This window comes from Mustela erminea, chromosome 15 (genome assembly GCF_009829155.1).
Source record: "Mustela erminea isolate mMusErm1 chromosome 15, mMusErm1.Pri, whole genome shotgun sequence".
NCBI lineage: Eukaryota > Metazoa > Chordata > Mammalia > Carnivora > Mustelidae > Mustela > Mustela erminea.
In genome coordinates, this window is record NC_045628.1 from 62,947,983 (window position 1) to 62,970,370 (window position 22,388).

Sequence of the window (22,388 nt, forward strand, 5' to 3'; positions counted from 1 at the left end):
CCTACCTCCTAGGAGTTTTGTGAAAATCAAAACGGATATATTAGAATATATTGTAGAACAACTTCTGGTTGTACTTGTAAGTGCTGAGCGTGTTCAGCATGACATGGCAGAGTTAATATGTGATTAATCTGTAAATGTAGTGATAAGAGCAGGATCTCTGGAGTATCATCTTCTTTCTGAATGGCCCAACATTTGCGATCTCTGCTCTGCTTTGTTTCAATTAAAGAAACAAAAACAGTGGCGCCTGGGTGGCTCAGTGGGTTAAAGCTTGATCCCAGGGGATCAAGCCCTGCATCAAGCTGTCTGCTCAGCGCGGAGCCTGCTTCCTCCTCTCTGCCTGCCTCTCTACTTGTGATCTCTGTTAAATAAATAAATAAAATCTTAAAAAAAAAAAAAAAAAGGAACAAAACCAAAACTACTACACGTCTATGCCCAGAATGCTGCTACAACTTCCGTTTCCATGAACTAATGGGCCTGCTGCTTGGCCACAGGCACAAACTCCAACCACTTTATATTCATGACAGCACAGGGGCAAAAGTCATAAAAACACCCAACTCTTTTTTTTTTCCCCCCTGCCCAATGCCTATAGTCATGAAAAGGACTTTTTATCTTGTTGCGTGAGTGTGTTAGTTTGCTAGGGCTGCCCTAACAAAGTATCACAAACCAAGGGGCTTGAACAAGAGAAGCATATCCTCTCAGGGTTCTAGAGCCTAGAAGTCCAAAATAAGGCTGTCAGCAGGATTCTTGAGCTGAGGACTCAGAGAGGGACCTATTCTGGGCCTATCCCTTGGGCTTGTAGAATGCTGTCTTCTCCCTCTCTTCACATCATCTTCCCAGTCCTATTGGATTAGGAACCTGCCTAAATTAGGACCAGCCTGAATTCATCTCAATTAATTGCATCTGCAATGACCCTATTTCCAAATAAGGTCACATCCTAAAAGTACTGGGCTTAAGATTCCAATGTATCTTTTTGGAGATGACAAAATCAACCATTAACCATCAGCAAGCACAGACTGGAGGAGGAAATAGAACAGATCTGAACCCTACCCCCTCTAGCTATTGCCAAGGTGTGGTTCTCAGCCAGGGGAGGTTCCGAAATGGGTAGTGACTGGAAATAGAATATTACTACAGATTACATATACAAGGTACTAGGCACTGTTTTAAGTCAGTCAGTACATGTGAAGTACGTAAGAGTAGGACTAGATAAATATTAGCTATCAACTCCACAACAACCCAAAAGGTATAATTATCTCTAAGGCACAAGAGGCTATTTGCCTCAGGTCCCACAGCTAGTCAGTGGTAGAACTGGTATTAGAAACCAGGCAGTAGGACGCAAGTCTGATTCTTAACCACTATCCTGCAGTAATACATGTTGCTTGCCGTGGTAAACAGTGTGAAAAGCTGACTGACTTAAAAAGCTCCCATGTAGTCTTAATGTTACATTGATCTAGGTCAATGAAAAGTTCCTTATTTTATATATGTATATAAAATAAATTAGAAAAAAGACACGTTGTAGAACCATACATGAAGTATATGGTGCCATTTATGAACAACAAAGCAAAACAGAACCTACAAAATCTACACATACATACATGTTTATATTAAGTATGTGTTAAATACATGAAAAAAAATTGGGGCGGTTACTGTACTAATATTGGTAACATTTAAGAAGGGTAGTGTGGTTGGAGTAGAAAAATTGTGTTTTACCTGTATTTGGATTTACCAAGAACATGCTTAGGTATAGAAGTGATGAGCTAGAGAAAACCCCAGGCAGGTGTTTCTTTGCTTTTGCCTGGATAGTTACTTCATCATTCGGTTTACTGGTGACCTTTGCTCCCCAACCTTCATGTGGTCACCCAGTACCTCATTTTTACATATTTCAGGTCTAACTACATAGAAAAGACCCCATCTTGATTCCCAAATACCTATGGAAAGGTCTGACAGTCCAGGTTGGGTCAGGTGCCCATTCTGTCCTATTAACCAGAGGCATAGCCAGTAATTATGACACAAAAACAAGAGGATTATCTCCACTTTACCCACCCCCCTCCAAAGATGAGGTTCAACTAACTTCACAGTCGCATACCTTTTAAGGGAAAGTAGGAGCTGAAGTTTTGAATGTAGATCTGCTGGACTTCAAAGCTCATGTACCATAGATTACATGCTTGGAGATATTTAGCTTGGAACAAACCTAGGTCAGACACTTGATAAATGTTCTTAAGCACCCAGAAAGGAGCAAGACCTATGTCTGTAAAGGGTAGCATTAGGATTATTTGAGAAGATGGATTTGCCTCACAGCTGGGGGGGCAGGGGGCGGGGGGGGGGGGCAGAGAAGCACTCTATGAAACTTCCAAACAGAATGGTTTATCTCCAGTTCCCTCTCACTGAGGCATTTCAAGCTACTCTGTATGGCCAAATGAACAACACAGTATACTCACGTTAAAGCCAAGAGTATAAGCCAGCTTGAAGTTTATTTCAAAATGGCATATATTGTACCACTCATACGAAGTATGAAAAAAATTAAGATAAAAATTAAGGTAAACCTTTAGATAAATTGATAAATTTTTCAAAAGGAAATATATCTTGAAGCACATATTTAAGTATTAAAAACCCCAAGTCAAATCCAACTATAATATATTCTAAAAGCAAGGTTCAAATTTATTCACTGTAGTTAAACTGCATTTCATATTTGTTGAAATAAATAAATGTCACTGAAACATTGCTATACCGATATATTTATTTATAAATATTAGGAACACAGTTTATAAAAGAATAAGACTCCTCTTTAGAACATAATAGAACAAAGATAGGTGCTATTATACAAATGGAGAATGAGTGAACACAAGACTGATTTTCAAGCACATTTATATCACACGCAGTTTTAAAACTATCGAATCTTTGAAACTAGATTGGTAGAGGATGTATTTAAGTATTAGTCTGGAGACTTATAAAACAATTTAAGGGGTGATATTTAATGTGTGGGGAGAAGAAACTGTTTACTGTATATAACTATCATGGTTCAAGGGACATGACTTAATAGTAAAGTTTTTATTATATTTTATATTAGTTATTTTAGAAATACTACCTAAATTAGAATGACGTTATATATTCCTTTTCTAATTCCATTCTAATGTCTACAACTGTATCAAATGAAATGAGGAAAGCTAAAGTTTTAACATTTTAGACAGCCAAGTTACAAAAGGAACTAAAGAAACTCAGATTTAAAGTTTCAAATACCTACTGCATTTGGCACATTTTCTTTTTTAATGCAAAGCATTTCCTCTTAGAAATGGGGCATTTAGTGAATTATCATTTGTGGTGACCTCAGCTACAATAAAAAAGAAACCAACAGTGACCACAGACTCACTAGCATTGATGGGGGAAAGAGCCAAAGCAAGACAGACCACAGCAGTCCAGGTAACAAGAACTGGGTGAAAACGCAAGCTAAGTCTTCCAATGTCTTCACTTTTGCAGGGGGTCGCACTACATTGCAATTACTGACTTTCCTACTGATCCAGAATTAAGGAAAGGCAAAAAAAAAAAGTCAGTATTCTGTTAAAAGCTGGCAGGTGTATTATAAATTTTAAGAACATGTGAATTTTAAGAACACGCAAATATAGAAATCTTATCTTGAACACCCTTTCTGCCACAGCATTACCTATATTTAATGACTAACAAGTTAAGACTATTGAAAGTAAACAAGCCAATATTATGATCAAACCTGTCTCTATTCAAGAAACATAGTAAACTACTTGACAAAATCTATCTTTATTAGAAACTCCCTCTGCTGAGATTGACAAGGTAGGATTAGCTTTCTGTTACACTGAAGGCAATTCCTGCTACAAGGTGAACATCAGTAAAAGAGCTTACTGCGACGAATACTTAGGTACTTGGCCAACTCCCAGTAGACATACAAAACCACAAGAAGCCAACAAAAGACCCCAGGAACAACAGAAGCCCCGTTGCTGATCATCACTTTATTTCTCTTGTGCTGTTCCAGTCTCTGAGTACATCGGGCAGAGCGCAGCATTAGGACGGCACACAAAAGCATCGGTTTCACCTCCCAACTCTGTTAGCTGCTCCAATGAAGACACACATGGGTAATGGTCTTTTAACATATCTGGCAGTTTAGAAGTCTTCTCGTGAATACGTCGAGAACGTCTAACTGGTGTTAGAAACTTTAGCTCCTTAAATGTAGTATCTGTGTTATCAAACTGTATCTTCTTTTTTACACTAAAAAGACACAAAATTATTCCCAGAGTTAAAAAATATTAACATTTTCAATTTGTTCTTTTATGACATTTATCATCCTAGAGATTATAAGTTAAAACTATGTGATTGCCTGCCTTATAGAAAAAGAGGTACTGAGAGCTCTTGTAGTTAGGAACTCCTTGTTTTCTTTATTTGTTGTCACAGTTTGTACAAAGTAGATTCTTGAATATCTGTACAATTGGCTAGTTGCTCAATTCCATAACCTACTATTAACAATAACATACGGACATTAAATAAAATGATGTCAAAGATTTCTTTTACAAAATGGCAATACTTTGGGTAAAAGCAAAGCAAATACGCGAATTTTAAGATTTTATTTATTTGAGAGAGAGGGGTGGAGATAGTATCAGAGGTCGTGAGAGAGAGAGCATGAGCGGAAAGGAGAGGGAGAAGCAGGCTCCACGCTGAGCAGGGAGCCCAATGCAGAACTTGATCCCAGGGCCCTGGTAACATGACCCGAGTCAAAGGCAGATGCTTAACCGACTGAGCCAACCAGGTGCCCCCAAATACAGTATTTAAAAGGTAAAGTGTCCAGGGGTGCCTGGGTGGCTCAGTCAGTTAAGCATCCAACTCTTGATTTCAGCTCAGGTCATGATATCAGGGTTGTGAGATTGAGCCCTGTGACAGGGCTCCACACTGGGTACGGAGTCTGCTTAAGATTCTCTTCTCTCCTCTGCCCCTTCTCCCCAACTTTTATGCGCTCTCTCTCTCTCTCTCTGTCTCACTGTCTCTCTCTCTCTCTCTCACACACACACACACACACACACACACACACACACACACAGGTGAAGTGTCCCAATGATATTGATTTGTTTGAAACCATTCTCAGTTGGAAGCTAAAGATTTTTAGATACCATATTTATTATTCTTAAACATAAAAACCAATCACAGCACATTACATTTTGAAAGTTTACCTTTGTAGGTATGGTGTAGTAGACACGTTATATTTGATTAAGCAACTCCCCCTGGTCTCTGTACTGGGGGTTTTAACATCATTGGTTGGATCTTTTTTGTCATCTTCCTCTTTTTCACAATCTTGAAATACCACATTTCTATTTTTCTTTTCCATTTCTGATCTTCCTGACTCTAGATTAACACCCATATCTTCATTGTCGACTTCTTGAATGTATTCCTTAGTTGCAGAAGCCTCAACATTTTCTCCTATGGAAATACATTTATAGATTAAGGTTTTGGTCAAAGTTAAAAAGAAAATCAGAAGACATTAAAGTTATTCATAGTTGGTCAGATTTTCAAAATAGAAGAACCAAACTGCCATCTCCTACCCGTTACTTTTCCTAAGCCAATACTGCTGACGACTATTAACAAATATTCACTATCACCTGTGGGTTGGGATTGTAGATACAGATAGAAGATTGAAATCATCCCTGTTTTAAGTTCACATTCCATGGAAAAGACATGATTGAAAATAATGAAAGCGAGAAAAATTCTATAAAGTTGAGGTAAGAACAAAGGGTTATAGGAACCCATAAAATGGAACAACTACCTTCGCTTGAGGGACAGGTAGAGAGCTAGGGAAAGCTTCACAAATGACATTCAGGCTGGGACTTGATAAACGAGTACTTGATAAGACCAAGGAAGATAATCTTGGTTATAAAGCTTAAAAGGAAATGACCTATTAAGACAACATTAACAGGCCAGAGTGCCTAGAATTTAGGGTAATATATGTGGGGAGGAGGTGATAATAGGTAGGAAGGGCTGGATTACAATGAACTTTACATGCAGGAAGTTTGGTTAAAAAAAATTCTTCACTGGAGAAACAGATATAATCAGATTTGACCACTATAAAGGATGGTTTAGAATGGCAAGGAATGAAAAGGAATGATCTGTAATGATAAGAAGACAAATGAGGTTGTCTCTAGGCAAGGTGGGAGAGAGGTAGGCATCAGCAAGAAGGCAGGTTTATGAGTTATTTCTAAGTTAGGACTTAATGAATGTATGTGCACATCAGAATGAGTGTGCAGGTATACCGAGGGCATCTCTCATAACATTTCTTTTCTTTTTTTAGATTTTTTTAATTTATTTGACAGAGAGAAATCACAGTAGGCAGAGAGGCAGGCAGAGAGAGGGGGAAGCAGGCTCCCTGCTGAGCAGAGAGCCCGATGTGGGGATCGATCCCAGGACCCTGAGACCATGACCTGAGCTGAAGGCAGAAGCTTAACCCACTGAGCCACTCAGGCACCCCATAACATTTCTTGCTTATGCATCTTCAATGACAGAGGAGTTTCTTTTTTTCCTTTTCTTTTTTGGGAGGAACAGAGGATGGTATGAGGAAGCAATGAGGGAAGACAATGAGTTCAAAATACAATATGCTTGATGTGAAATACTTGAGACATCTTGAAAAATCCAGCAAGCTGAAAAGATCTCTAGATTTGACTATTAGGCAATTATTAGAGATTTGCACCAAGAGATGTTTCAGTTATAGGATATATCTGAATCTAGAAAATGTTTACATTTCATATACCTGACAGCTACTGAATCTCTTCCCTCTATCTACTAGCCCTAGCAAAGAGAATTCTTGAATGAGCTTCTCTAGAGCATAGAACAGATGATAGAATTAATAGGTAAAATTTTAGAGATCATCTAATCAAACTGCCTCATTTTTAACACAGGGAATTAAGGCCTAGAGAAGTAAGGTAACTTTCAAAAACACTCAATGATAAATTTGGGTTTTGAACCAAACATCTTTTTTTATTTTTCCTAAGATTTATTTATTTGCTAGAGAGAGGGAGCGCATGCATGAGCAGGGGGGAGGGACGGTGACAGAGGGAGAAGCAGGCTCCCCGCTGAGCAGGGGGTCCAATGTGGGACCTGATCTCAGGACCCCGAGATCATGACCTGAGCCAAAGGCAGCTGTCTAACTAACTGAGCCACCCAGGCACCCTTGAACCAGACATCCTAATTAAAAATTCTTATACTATATAAGGCCCCTCAATCTCAGAGGTATAAGAGGAGACATAAGAGGAGAGAAACATTCTACAAATTTAAAAAGATAAAAGAAAAATAATTCAAATTTAATAAAATCACAATTTACTTGAAGAAAATTAAAAACTTACCATATTTCACTTTCTCTTGACTCTTCATTGTTAAAATATCTGCAATTGCATGTCGCATCTCTTCAATAGGCTTAATTTTTTTAATGAAGAAAATATAATTTTTATATTTTCAGACATTAACTAGGTTATTCAAGCCAAAAATATTTAAAGCAGTGATTAGATTTCATACTTTAAAAAGAGGCAAATCATGTGTCTTTTCTCAGAATACTTATTTTGACACTTGAATGTTTGTAAATGACTCTCTTTCCAATTTATAGAATAAAAATGAATACAAGGGGTAGAATTATCAGATTAAAATTCTCCCCGCAATTTTTTCTTAAGCCTCTGGTAATTCTTTTAACTATTTGTCTTATATAAACAAAATTAATGGACAAGTAGCAAGCCAACAATATCAAAGAGCTGATAATATTAATTTAAAGTAAATTTAATATAAAGTTTACTCTTTTTCTCCTACATTCAAGTCCATGGTTATGCTTTTTTTTTTCACATGTTATTAAATGCATCTCTGAACAGCTCAAGGTTGACCAGCCTAACATTTCACTCATTCAAAGTCAACAGTTTACTTTGTGTCCACTATATGCCAGAACATGGAAGCACTTACTATGTTCTTTTGTACTACCATGATTACTAATGCAACATATTCAAGATATTATATAAAAGGCAAGTTCTGGCTCATATTCTTAGTTCTAGAACATAGTTCTGAACTACTCACTCAACCTGCATTCAATTTTCTTGGCTAATTTTAATCCTTGCTTTCCACTTTCTGCTGCCATGTCAAATTTCTCTCTTTACATCCTGCTGTCCATATGAGTCCTTGCCTCTGGCATGCATCCTAGCTATTCTGCCTTAAGCCACCTTAAGTAATGTCCCTTCTGGTTCATGTAGTCAGAGCCTCCTCACCCCCTTTCAAGTGGGATTCTGTCAAATATAATCACCCTTCAACAAACTGTTTTATACATAATAGCCTTTGAGAGAATATCTGCTGAGTATTTATGATTCAAGTGCAAGGTCAAGTAGCATCTGCTGGCTTTGCTGAGACTAAAGTGAGTAGACCTTTCTTAAAGAAAGGCTAAAGAAAGGAATTTTTTAAAACTCTCTCTGTAAATAATCTCCAAAATCCATTTTTAGGAAACTTAGTCAAAAGGAAACACATTTTAGAAATATTTGCCCATAAAAACAAAAAACCCAGCCAAACTGAAAAACCTAGAGATACAATTTATTCTAAACTCAGAGCCTTTTGTACCAATAGAGTAGGAAGAGGGGAGAGGTGTGGTATCAAACCACTATGGCGCTAGTATGTCAGAGAAACTAGTTTACTGCCATTTTCTATGCATGGGCAGGACCAAACATATGGCATAAAAATGTGAGAACATGTAAGAGCATTCATTAAGAAATGCTCTTCAAGTGAAAGACTTCTTTCACATAGCCACAGAACCTGCTAACATTTTAAAAGTTAATTTAATTCTATTTGCTTTATATTTGTTAAACAAATTTTAATATTAAAAATTCAATTTCCCAGATTTCTTAACTAGAAAATATGCAAAATGACACATGCTAAAATATTTCTTACAGCAAGTTTAATTAAATGTACATTTCAGTGTATATCCGTCTTCGAAGGTCTGATTATCACTAGTTCATGAGCAAGTTTTAGAATGTTGAGAAACAGCTTTTATAACATGCGATCACTGTGGCCTTTAAACATTCATTACTACTACATATGGAACCACAATTTTATCAAGTTATGTTGTGATGTGCTCCAAAATAGCTCTGAATCCTTTACGCTGTATTAGTAAAGATCGGTAAGTTTTAATCTTACCTGAGCTCCTGCCAAAATAGCTTTCTCATAGATTGTGATAATATTTTCAATAGGACTTGTGAGTGGTTCAATACGTACAAGGCATATCCAATATTTAACAAGTTTTTTGGCATCTGGAATATTTTTAATCAGGTCATTCAGTATGACCAATATTTCTTCTTTTGGGCATCCCTAAAACAGCAAGAAGTGAAGTGACATCCTTTAGCCTTTGAACTATGAACAATTAAGTAAGTGTACTATAAGATCTATATCTTGCTATATACACTTGCTATAAGTAAGTGTACTATCAAAATCAATGATAAGAAAAGAAAAGGTGACAGAAAATTATTCATAAGAATATTCAGTATTCTTTTCCTTACTCCAACTTACTCTGAATGGGTAGTAAAAAGCCTATTAGTCATGAGTACAAAGTATGAAAACAATGAAATACTAGTTGAGAAAAATATTAGGCAAAAATGACTAACACACACACACAAATGACTAACACTTTACTTTGTCTTGACAATTATCCTTTAATACATTGTGGGATTCCATTTAATATTTGATTTGGAATTTTGAAACTACCAAATGTTTATGTGGGGGGAATAGCTTGCAGGTTTTTAAAAACAGTCTTTGGGGGCGCCTGGGTGGCTCAGTGGGTTAAGCCGCTGCCTTCGGCTCAGGTCATGATCTCAGAGTCCTGGGATCGAGTCCCGCATCGGGCTCTCTGCTCAGCAGGGAGCCTGCTTCCTCCTCTCTCTCTCTCTGCCTGCCTCTCTGCCTACTTGTGATCTCTCTCTGTCAAATAAATAAATAAAATCTTTAAAAAAAAAATAAAAACAGTCTTTGTCAGTTCTTGATATTAAGGTTAAAATGAATCTGTAATCGTTGAAGTAAGTTAAGAGCTATATATAGATGGTAACACAGAGAACTTCCACAGAATCAGTGACAAACCCCAGCTGAGCAAAAATAAGAATATAATCAGGAAAACTCTGGTCCTAATTTTCACTGGTCTTTAAAAATCACAAAAAGCTTACAGACACTCATGAAGACCAGAGTAAGGTCTGAAATCATACTCTCCATATTCAGTCTTGTTATGGATCTTAGACACCTTGGGTGACCAAATCAAGATTTAAAAAGTAGTCAGGAAATAAAGGAAACATTCTGAAGTTATTATACTCTGTAGGGTTTTGGTCCAAACAGTGAAACTCTACAATAAGTTTAAGATCATGATGATGTTGGTTTCAATTAATGGAATTTTGTTTGCAAATACTTTAGTTAACTTGAATTTAATCTGTGATAATGACCCACTAATTTAGGTTGCTAGTCTTTGATAAAATATGTAATGAGTAGAAAAAATAATGTGTGAATATGCTGAAGGAATGTAAAAAATAGAAGTATCAGAGTGAATATCCACCCCAGCCCATTCTATATTAACATCTTAGAGGAATACCATATTTATAAATTTAAAAAAAAAATCAAGTAAAAAACCTAGTTATCCCTTTGATACATTTATATGTCCTCAATGAAAATGCAGTCCATTAAAGCCTAAAGAGAATCTCACAAAAAACACTGAGTCTACGTAACACCACTAACACATTACGTAGTCAAAAGAGTGACAAGGTAATTTAGTAAGAGAACATTTATAAGATAATTTACAAACTATAAACTACTACACAAATATAAGGACTGTACCTCATTAATCAAGTTTAAGCATTCTGAAAATGTCTTGTTTACTTTTTCAGTAAATAATCTTTGTTCATCTTCTTCTACCATGGTTGTCCAAAAGGACCCGACCGAGTTTTCATTCTGCCCTCCAGGCTCAGGCTGGGTAACCACTGCGCTAGGAGGCCTTTTCAGCACTTTTCTTTTGCCAGCTCTCCACTCGCTCAGACGAGCTCTACAGTTAGAAGCAGGATATAAGCGTTACCTGTGCTACTGATGGTAGAATTCTGCCAGACAGAGAAGTTAAAAAATAACTCAGGTCGTTAAGCAGTTCCACACCCCAGGCCCACACATTAAGTTCCCAAGTTCAAAGAAAAAGAAATCAATGTTCATTACATGCTCAAACACCCCAAGACTGTGTTTTTAAATGGAGAGGTTATAAGACATTTCCCAACTGTATTAAGTATCTCAGATTACAGCAAACTAATGAAACACACTTAAGCACAGTAGTTTAGGTCACCTCTGCTCCACCACTGGATAAATTTACTCCACCACTGGATAAATCTGCCTACAACAGAGGATATTACACACACACACACACACACACACACAAATTCTAGTACCTTCTTGGAGATTATAAGCCGCATGCACAAGTGGCACTCTACTGAAAACTAAGCCTATAAAATGAAATCAACTTACTTTCTCTCTTCTGCTGTTTCTTTGGGCCGGGCCGACCTATCAAGAGTTGCTTTTGCTATAGTGTGTCTGCGGGGGTCAATGCTTTTTGATTTCTGTACCAGTTTGGTGTTAGAAGACAAAGCAGGCCTGGTTACAGTTTCAGAGGTCAGGCTTCTTGCCAGTGTCTTCCTTCTCTCTACATCCTGAGCACCGGTTTTGGCACTAGATGAAACCGTGTTTGAGCGCAGTAATTCTTTCTCCCGAGGCCCTTTCCGGATTGTAACGTTGGCGGTGGTTCTCCCAAAGCCCTGTTTCACAGCGTCCTGGGCGCTGTCTCGGTGACTTCTGATAGGAGGCCGCCCCAGCTGTCTGTCCTGAGATGCTGTGCTCCCAAATTTAGTGGTGGTCACTGTGTTCAGGGCTCTATTACTTCTCACCGTCGCACCTCGGGTATCTGCAGGCAGAGGCTCTGGGGCTTTAGGGACAGTGGCTGTAGGTTTCTTCGTTGTTGCAGAACTCTCATCTCTGACTGGCAGGGGCTTTCTAAATGAATTAATCTTAGACTGAACAATTTGGCCACGGTAAGACCCAAGCACAAGCTTCTTGGACGTGTTAGCATCTTGCTTTGGTTTTTCTGTGGATACCTGTTTCTTTTTATTGTTGTTTTTAAGATGAAACACTTGGCTTAATGTCATGTGTTGACTTTGAGGGTCATCTTTAATTGGTACGGACTGTCTCATTTGATTATTATCCTCAAAATTATGTGTGTCAGTTGCTATTGTTGAATTGGTTGATTCATTAGAAGGTCTTAAAGGACTACAATTTTTTCCAGTTGTTATATGATTTTTGTTCCCAGGAGGTCTACTGACATTTTCTTTACCAGCCTAAAAGAGTGATTTCAGACAAATAAGTCTTTCAGAACTCATTTCTTTAAGAGTTTAGGAAGGAGAAAGGGGGAGGGGAAAGGACAATTTAGGAGGGCTATAATCCATATCTTACCATTTTTGTTTCAAATTTCAGAACTTTTGTCTCTTCGTGGACCTGGCCCTCAGAGTTCATCACTTTCTGGTCTCTACTACTTTAAGAAATAAAAAAAGGAAAAAAAAAGTTTAACCATGTATCAAGGAAGTTTTTGCTTTGCGGGGTAGGGATGGAAGAATATTAACAATCATCTGATTTTGTAATTTTAAATTGAGGCCAGAATGGAGCTGAGGTTTATGTGTCCTTTTTCTTTATTACAGGGTGGACTTAACAGTATAAAGAAGATAGCTGAGGAATTTAAAGATATTTTCTTAAAAATCTTAACAACTCCCCTACACAGAATATGTGAACACTTGATAATCTCATTCCAAAACATTCTTCCTAGTCACTCAAATAAGTCCTCAAAATCTTTATTAAGCAACATTTTCTTTGGTTAGTTTTAAGTACTTAGTAAAGGACGTACAGTGAAAATTTTTTAAATATAGGCCCTCTTCAAGTAAGTGGTTTGAGGAAAACTGGACAGCGTCAAGGAAAAGAATTAAACTGGACTTATTTCTTACATCATACACAAAAATAAACTCAAAATGCATTAAAAATCTAAATATAAGACCTGAAACCATAAAACTTCTATAAGAAAATAGAGGCAGTAAACTCCTGGACATCAGCCTTAGTCATATTTTGCTGGGAGTCTCCCCTCAGGCAAAGGAAACAAAAGTAAAAATAACGGGGACTACATCGAGCTAAAGAGCCTTTGCACAAGAAAACCATCAACAAATGAAAAGGTGGGGCACCTGGGTGGCTCAGTCAGTTAAGCCTCCAACTCTTGATTACAGCTCAGGTCATGATTTTGGGATTGTGAGATGGAGCCAGTCCCGCCCCCGCCAGCCCTGCGTTGGGTTCTGTACTAGGTGTGGCACCTGCAGAAGATTCTCTTTCTCCCCCTGCCCCAACTGGCTCTCTTTCACTCACATAAACACACACACACACACTCTAAAAAAAAAAAAAAAAAAAAAAAAGGCAATCTACTAAATGATAGAAGTTATTTATAAATAACATATCTGATAAGGGGTTAATTTCCAAAATTCATAAAGAACTCTGACAACTCAACATGAAGAAAACCCAATTAAAAAGTGGGCAGAGGACTTATACAGACATTTTTCCAAACACATACAGATGGCCAACAAATTCATGTAAAGATGCTCAACATCACTAATCATCAGGAGAATGTAAATCAAAACCACAATGAGATATAACCTCACACCAGTCAGAATGGCTAGGATTTCTTTTTGATTTTGAGAGAGAGTGCACATGCATGAACATGAAGGGGGTGGGGTAAAGAGAGAGAGAGAGAGAGAGAGAGAGAATCTCAAGCAGACTCCTTGCTGAGTGCAGAGCTGGAAGTGGAGCTCAATCTCACGACACTGGGATCATGATCTGAGCTGAAATCAAGAGTCAAATGTTTAACCAATTGAGCCACAAAAGTGCCCTGAGAATGGCTAGTATTAAAGAAACAAAAAAATAACAAGTGTTGGCAAAGATATATATAGAGAAAAAGGAGCCCCTGTGCACTGAAAATATAAATTGGTGTAGTCAGTGGAAAATAATATAGAGGGTCCTCAAAAAATTGGAAATAAAGGGGCGCCTGGGTGGCTCAGTGGGTCGGGGCCTCTGCCTTCAGCTCAGGTCGTGATCCCAGGGTTCTGAGATTGAGCCCCGCATCGGGCTCTGTGCTCAGTGGGGAGCCTGCTTCCTCCTCTCTCTCTGCCTGCCTCTCTACCTACTTGTGATCTCTGTCAAATAAATAAATAAAATATTTTTTAAAAAATTGGAAATAGAAATACCAGATGGTCCAATACTTTCTCTTCTGGGTATTTACGTGAAGAAAATGAAAACAGTAAATCAAAAGATATATCCACTCCTGTGTTTATTGCAGCATTATTTATAATAGCCAAGATACAGAAGTAACCTAAGTGTCCATTGATAAATTAATGGATAAAGAAGATGTGGTATAGGGGTGCCTGCATGGCTCAGTCAGGTGAGCGGCTGCCTTTGGCTCAGATCATAGATCCCAGAGTCCTGGGATTGAGCCCCACATCAGGCTCCCTGCTTGGCAGGGAGCCTGCTTCTCCGTCTCCCTTTGCCTACCGCTCTGCCTACTTGTACTTTCCATCTCTCTTGTCAAATAAATAAATAAAATCTTAAAAAAAAAAAAAAGAAGAAGAAGAAGAAGAAGAAGATGTGGCATATATACACAATGGAGTATTACTCAGCCATAAAAAATAATGAAATCTTGCCATTTGTGACAACCTGGATGGACCTGGAGGGTATTCTGCCAAGAGAAATAAGACAACTGGAGGGGCACTTGGGTGGCTCAGTGGGTTAAAGCCTCTGCCTTTGGCTCAGGTCATGGTCTCAGGGTCCTGGGATCGAGCCCCACATCGGGCTCTCTGCTTGGCAGGGAACCTGCTTCCTCCTCTCTCTCTCTCTCTCTCTGCCTGCCTCTCTGTCTACTTGTAATCTCTGTCTGTCAAATAAATAAATAAAATCTTAAAAAAAAAAGACAACTGGAGAAAGACAAACACCATATGATTTTACTTCTATGTGGAATCTTAAAAACAAAAACAAAAACAATAGAAACAGACTCAAATACAGAGAACTGATCTTTGCCTGAGAGGAAGGCAGTGAGGGGGTGGGAGAATGAAACAGGTGAAGGGAGTTAAGAAGTACCAACTTCTAGTTATAAAATAAGTAAGTCGTGGGGATGAAAAAGTATAGCATAGGGAATACAGTCAATAATATAGTAACTTTGTATGGTGACAGAAAGTAACTACACATGCTTTTGGAAAGTATTTAATGTTTACAATTGTCAAATCATTATGATGTACAGATAAAACTAATATAATATTATAGGTCCCCTATAATTTAAATAAAAAGAATAAAAGAAAAAAAATAGCCTTCCCAAAAGAAATCTAAAAATTTCCTTACACACTCACAGCCCAATCTATATTGAGTTTTATAATATACCTCAATAATATAAATTGTTATATCTGTTCACTCCTTGAACAGATATATACTGGTTTGGACAGGCCATGAGATTCTCTTAACAAGTCATTATAACAATCTGTATTACATTAAGAAAAGAAAAACAGGCTCAATTAGACACGCCATTGAATCTAAGACAGATTCCCAGTTCAAAGATGCTAAAATGTAAAAAAAAAGAAAACAAAGTGTCTATTTTAGAATGAACAAAACTTATCTCTATAATCAACAATCTGGGTTATATTGCTTTTCCCATCTGTTTGCTCAGTCTGCTTGGACAAGGGGAAGAACTAGGACATAGCTTGTACTAGCCATTTTGTATGATGGCAGAGAAGAGTCAATACGCATCACTGAACAGAGCAATGTCTCCCCAGTTTAAGCCCCTGCATTCACTACCTGAGGCAAATACTCCTCTGACGGTTCACTGGTCTGCAACCAGGTGTGGGGTGGGAGACAGTGCTCAGGGTCAACCTGTCAGGTCCTCCCGATGTGGCACCTTAACTAATCAGACCCCCTGTATTATACCTGGGCGTACAGCATACTATGATGTTACCTCAGAGAAAATCAGAAGGAATCTTAACAAGAATTAGCCCTTCTTTCTCCCACCGAAGCCTGCCAGCCTATCTGCCTCTGTCCCCAGATATTCTGCCTTCCTTCCTGTCTATGCATGAACTGACACCATGCTGACCCATGGGCAGACTCTCCATTTGTGCTCTCCCACTTGCCCACTCAGGATCTTTGTTCTTTGATTTGCTCTTTCTTCTGCATCATTAACTTTCCCCTCTACTACACATCACTCCCATCAGCATATAAACACAATCTATTTTATCTCATGTTAAAAGCCTTAAACCTAGCGTTCCCCCTTTCAGCTCCTGCCTCATTTCTCTTTGTTTTACACCCAAACTCCTCAAAAGCCTGTATTTATACACACTGTCTCCATGTTGTCACATTCCATTCTCTCCCCAGCCCACGCCTATTAGGAGCGTATCCTCAACACTCCACTGGAGCCTCCTCATGTCATCTGCTTCCGTGTTTCTACAACTCATGGGGCAATTCCGTTTTCCCCTTACTGAACCTAAGCAGCATTTGACACAGGCAGACATTCTTCTTTCCTTCGACACTTTCCTCGCTTGTCTATGGATCACCACTTCTTCTACCTTTCCTCCTCAGCTGGTCCACTTCGATTAGGTCTATCTTCTTCCTAACCTCTGAGCTAGGGCTCAAAGCTGCATTTCAGTTTTAAAAATTTCTGGGGACACCTAAGTGGCTCAGTCAGTTAAGCATCTGCCTTTGGCTCAGGGCATGATCACAGGGTCCTGGGATCAAGCCCCATGTTGGGCTTCCTGCTCAATGGGGAGTGTGCTTCTCCCTCTGCCTCTTGCCCCCACCCCCCACCCCCCCACAGTTTGTGCTCTTGATCTTGCTCACTTTCTCTCTCAAAAAAATAAAAATCTTTTAAAAAAATGAATAAATTTTAAATTTTTCTTCTGCTTATTTTAGTTTTATACTTCTCAGGATCTCATCCTTGTCTGTCTGTGCTAACAGAATTCTAGTACTTAGTCTTGAAATTGCTGACCTTTCAACTGCTAGCTTATAAAATTTCAGGATATGGAGAATCTACCTTATTCACTTATCCAGTATAGGAGAGTTATATGAAAATATGTTCTGTCCCATTCTGTCTTGTTATGATAAAACTGCCCTCACAAGAGTTATCTAAACAAAGGAATCTTAAAATACCCACCCTAGAGACTGTAAAATAGAATGATTTAATTTTGAAAAGCTAAAACTCTGATTAGTTGTCTATTTAACAATTTGTTGCTCAAATAACAATATTTAAGATGACATCTGTTTTTTGAAAGGAATAAATATAGTACTTGTGAGATTTCTTGGTAAAGCCAGAAGAATTTCAGAATTTTCTTATCTTCTCAGTGTGTATAAAAGTATTATAAATTCCATGGCCCAGATGAATTCCTTATTCAAATAAGTAGTTGAGAATTATGCTCTTACTTGAATTACTATTCTCTTTATTCGTTCTCTAGTAATCTTATGCTACCTCAAAGTTTTAAATAAATATCATCTACAAACTGATAATTCCCAAGTTTAAATCTCTGGTCTCAATCTCAACCCAGCCTTTCAGACGTAACTATTTGGCATTTCCACTTGGATGTCCTGTTTGTACCTCAAACTGAGCACGGCCAAAACAAGTTCCTGATTCCCCCATTCCTCCCTCCGTCTTTCCCTTCTAGACATATGATACCACTATGCACTCAGTTATTCAAAAAAAAATTTAGGATCACTTTCTGTTTTAAATGAAGAAATGCAGGATTTGTAAAAGAAAATGTAAAGCACTTAAAGTAAGCTATTAATGTAAAATTAAAAAGAATTTTTAAAATTTGGAAATAATGTCAAACTCAAAGTTGCAAAATTACAAATAGTTCAAAGTATATTCCCATACTTTTTACACAGATCTGCATGGTGTTAACCTTTTATTCCACTTGCATTATCATTTGCAGTGTTTCTGAACATGTGTAGGTGTGGAGTACATGCAATTTTTTCTTCCTGAACCTTTAAAGTTAAGATATATACATGATTACCTTTAAACCCTAAAAGCTTCCATGTTTATTTCCTAAAAATAGTGACGTTCTCTTACATAACTACATTAGTTATCAAATTCAACTTGACATACCCCTTAATCTATTATTTATATTCTAGTTGAAAACTGACCTAATAATGTCTTTTCTAACATTTCCCCCTCCACAGTAGGACATAGTATAAGGATCAGGTATTGGATTGAGCGGTCACTCTTAATCTGGAACATTCAGGGTCCTCTTAAAGGGCACTCTTTCTTTCACATCCCATCCATACCTAACCCATCAGCAAGCCCTATCACCTGTACCTCCTAAATATAAGCACCATCTGACCACTCTCAACCACAAGGAAGGGTATGAAGCATTTGCAAAGACAAAATATAGCAATAACTCTTTGGAGAAACTAAAGAAACCAGGAGTAAGAGTAACTCAAGAACCAGTGCTCTGTGTATAAAGCCACTGAGAGATCGTGAAATAATAGCTACTGCTTGTTGGGCTCTCTCTATATACCAGGCATAGTACAATGCATTCACTATCTCATCTGATCCCCAAGAACCACACATTACTATCTCATTTTAGTATAAATAAATGGACTCAAAGAAGCCAGGTTAACTCCCCTGAGGTTACACAGTCGTAGTGCCAGACTTGGAGTCCAGCCCTTAACACTCTAAAGCCAATGCTCTTAGAATGCCAGAAAGAGTCTAAAGGATGTGACTAACAGTTAGCTCTAGAGGGGGCATCTGATCTTCTGCTTTATATACTTTCATGGGGCTTCCTTCCAGCCACAACCATATGCTATTTGTTTTTAAATTTTAACAAAATAACAATGGATCTCTAAACATCTAAGGAGAGTAACCTCTCAAAGAATAACCATTCATGCCCCGCCCCCCTTTCTCCCACACACACAGTAAAAACCTTACTAAATTAAGACTGACCTTTGTAGCACTGCATAAATCATAAGTCAATATTTTGATATATACAAGCACTTTGTTTTTAAAATTAATTGTTTCATCTTAGAGTATGAATTAATTTACACAGGAAGCAATGCTGTGCTATCCAAGAAGGTAAGGCTACTGAGCACTTGAAATGTGGTTAGTCCAAATTAATGTGTGAAAGTGTAAAATACATACCAAGATTTTGAAAACACAGTACCAAAAAAGGATATAAAATGTCTCAATAACTTTTAAGAATTACATGTTGAAATTATATCATGGGGTATATTGGACTAAATGTTATTACAATTCATCTTTTAAAAACAATTTTCAGGGGGCACATGGGTGGCCCAGTCGGTTAAGCTCAGATTATTATCTCAGAGTCCTGGGATTGAGTCCTACCACAGGTTCCAAGCTCAGCAGGAAGTCCGCTTGCCCCTCTCCCTCCACCCATCCCCCTGCTGGTGCTCTCTATCTCTCTCAGATAAACAAATAATATAGATATTTTTAAATATAAATAATTATATCAAAAACTATTGATATACTGTATGTTCACTAACTATACATAATATGTATATATATAAATAAAAACTTCCCCAAAATGGCAACTAGAATTTTTTTTAAGATTTCATTTAGGGGCGCCTGGGTGGCTCAGTTGTTAGATGTCTGCCCTGGACTCAGGTCATGATCCCAGAGTCCTGGATTAAAGCCCCGCATGGGGCTCCCTGCTCAGCAGGAAGCCTGCTTCTCCCTCTCCCTGCTTGTGTTCCCTCTCTCACTGTGTCTGTCTCTGTCAAATACATAAAACTTAAAAAAAAAAAAAAAGATTTCATTTATTTATTTGAGAGAGACAGCAAGAAGAGAATACAAGCAGAGGATAGGAAGAAGCAGACTTCCCGCTGAGCAGGCAGCCAGATGCCTGGCTCAACCCCAGGACCCTGGGATCATGACCCTGAACCCAAGCCACCCATGTACCCCTAGGAAAAAAAAAAATTAAGATTCATTTATTTAAGATTCATTTATTAAAGAGCCAACTAGGGAAGGGCCAGGGAGAGGGAGACATGCAGACTCCCCGATGAGAGGGGAGCTGGAAGCGGGGATCAATCCCAGCACCCTAAGATCTGACCTGAGCCAAAATCAAGAGCAGGGTGCTTGAACCCACCGAGGCACCCAGACACGCCGAAAATTTTAAATTACAGTACAACTGTGACTCCCATCACATTTTTATTAGACAGCTCTGATACAATTTTATCGATCTGAAACGAGAAATTTTGACCTCACCTGGGTATGTGATTTTCCTGTTTGTATGCAAAAAAAGTTTTTCTTTTTAATATATGTTCCTTGAGTTTTTGTCTTCTTTGTTCTAAACAACAAAAAAGCAACAAGTCAACATTTGTTACAATAACAGCAAATAAATATTCACTAAATGAACATCTTCAAAAAATGTTCTTCTAGAGATCAGACTTTAAACACAACAGAAAATTTCCCAATTCAGTACTGACTTTGAAAAATAATCCCATTTTTAAGAGATCGTTACTATAAAAGGTCCCTACAACCATTGCACAAGAATCACATTCTCTTTTGTCTGAAAGTGAAAAATCTGGAGGACATCATTTTCAACTTACGGTTACTGAAAGCCAAGCTTTAAGACACTGAACAGCAGAGTCGAGACACTAGACTCCAAGTTCTAATTTATCAGAACTGGCTTGGGTCTCAGTTTCTTTCCTCTGTACTCCCATGTGCAGGACCAAGAACTAACAATATTATTTCTGAAGACCCAGTCCACCCTGGATATAAAGCCGATTGCGTTAAATTTGAAGCATCCGACAACGCAATCCCACCTCTCCCCAAAACTAGCTCCCCACACAGCCCGCAGGAGCGCCCTGCGCAAGCGCATTCGGCCCTCGAGCTGGGCGCGGCCCCGCCCCCCGCAGGTCCCGAGTCCCCAACCCCCGGGGGCTGGCAGGAGTGCCTCGCAGCCTCCCTCGCTAAACGGACTCGTCCACGCCTGGCCCATCTCCGCCACCAGAGGGTCACGCCCGGCCAGTAACCACCGCACGTGAAGCGCTCAGCCCCGCACACTAACACCACGGACAGGGCACCGCTCTGGTTGTCCATTTCGCTCCTGCTGAGAATGAGGCTGTGAGAGGCCGAGCGATCTGCCCAGGCTTCTCACACAACGGGTAGGGGCTGAAGCTGGTCGGCGGACTCGAGGTCCTGGCGGCTATATCCGAGCGACCCCCTCCCCCACGGTCAACCCCCTACCCCCGTCCCCTCGGGCAAACGAGGCACCTGGGGGTCGCACCGCTCCAGGCACCGCGACCCTCACCTCTGAACGCGGGCTGAGCCCTCTGGCTCGGGGGCAGCTGCAGGTCCTGAGGCACGGCTGGGGTGCTCATGGCCGCTACCGAAGGGGGCCGCGTCTCACCTCTGACAGTCCCGGACTGCGCAAGCCAAGGCCGCGGCACACAGCACGCCGCCCGCCCGGCGGTAGAAGGCGCGGCGTGAATTGAATGAGCCAATGGGCGCCGAGGGGCGGAGCCTGGGCGGCGGGGGCGGGCCGTGCGTCTGCCAGTTTTGGTTAGGGCCGCCCAGCTGAGTGCCCTGGCTGGCCGGACTGGTCAGCTGTTTCCGCGTTGAGCTTGCGACCTTGGGGGTACTGGACTTGCCAAGTCCCTGCTGTGAGGCAGATAGGACTCGTCTGAACGCTCACGGGGCGTGGGGGAAGGCAGACTGGAGAAGTGTTTGGCCGCGCACATGAACCGCGTGTTCGTTGAGGAGGCTGTGAGCACAGACTGCTGTACCCAGAGCAGGTGTATTTCCCTTTCCCCAACTTGACTTCATGGCCATATGACAGCTAGGAAGAGGGTCTGTGGGACTGCTGACAACACTGACTCCTCCTTTGGCGGAGCATCCTGTTTATGCCCACGGAATGACTTCCCTCCGGATTCGTGTTCCAGGCCCCTGGAGGTTAATGTAGGCCTGGACCAGAATGCGAGGTTTGTTCTGATCCTCCCTGGAGTGGGGCACTTTAAGTAAACCAGTATGGATGACAGAGCAACAAAAGGTGTCACTTTAGGTAACTTGTTTGAGCCTGGTTTTGAGCATTCAGGCAGAACCAGAAGGTAACAACTTCTGTACCTCCTGCACAGGTCTGAGAGCCTCCAGAGCTGGCTCCCAACGGTCAGTTCTTCCTGTCTTTCTGCTATTTTCCTAAAGGCACGTATGGTAGCATCTTGCTAATGAGGAAGTTAGTTTGGGATGTTCTGTTTTTTCACAAGTAGGCAGAGAGGCAGGCAGAGAGAGAGAGAGAGAGAGGAGGAAGCAGGCTCCCTGCTGAGCAGAGAGCCCCACGCGGGACTCGATC

The 22,388-nt window shown here is 39.7% G+C and overlaps 1 protein-coding gene across 2 annotated transcripts; it reads right to left on the bottom strand.

Annotated features, from left to right (window-relative positions):
- Window positions 1-2,716: 2,716 nt before the first annotated feature.
- On the bottom strand, window positions 2,717-21,521 carry CKAP2 (cytoskeleton associated protein 2). 2 transcript variants are annotated; one of them, XM_032314977.1, is made up of 9 exons: window positions 21,351-21,521; window positions 20,303-20,384; window positions 12,481-12,556; window positions 11,503-12,365; window positions 10,834-11,038; window positions 9,160-9,330; window positions 7,344-7,413; window positions 5,184-5,430; window positions 2,717-4,230 (listed from the first exon to the last, which is right to left on the bottom strand). In XM_032314977.1, exons 1-9 carry the CDS (start codon window positions 21,418-21,420, stop codon window positions 3,975-3,977), a joined length of 2,040 nt encoding a protein of 679 aa, XP_032170868.1. In that variant the 5' UTR covers window positions 21,421-21,521; the 3' UTR covers window positions 2,717-3,974. The 2 variants fall into 2 exon arrangements, with proteins under 2 accessions (XP_032170868.1, XP_032170867.1); XM_032314976.1 differs by having other exon boundaries at window positions 12,481-12,559.
- Window positions 21,522-22,388: the final 867 nt, after the last annotated feature.

Coding starts and splice junctions, on each gene's coding strand:
- CKAP2 (XM_032314976.1), bottom strand. CDS start 21,420: ATGAGCACCCCAGCCGTGCCTCAGGACCTGCAGCTGCCCCCGAGCCAG. Junction 12,366..12,480: donor TGAAATTTGAAACAAAAATG/GTAAGATATGGA, acceptor TCACTCTTTTAG/GCTGGTAAAGAAAATGTCAG. Junction 7,414..9,159: donor CTATTTTGGCAGGAGCTCAG/GTAAGATTAAAA, acceptor AAAAAAATTAAG/CCTATTGAAGAGATGCGACA.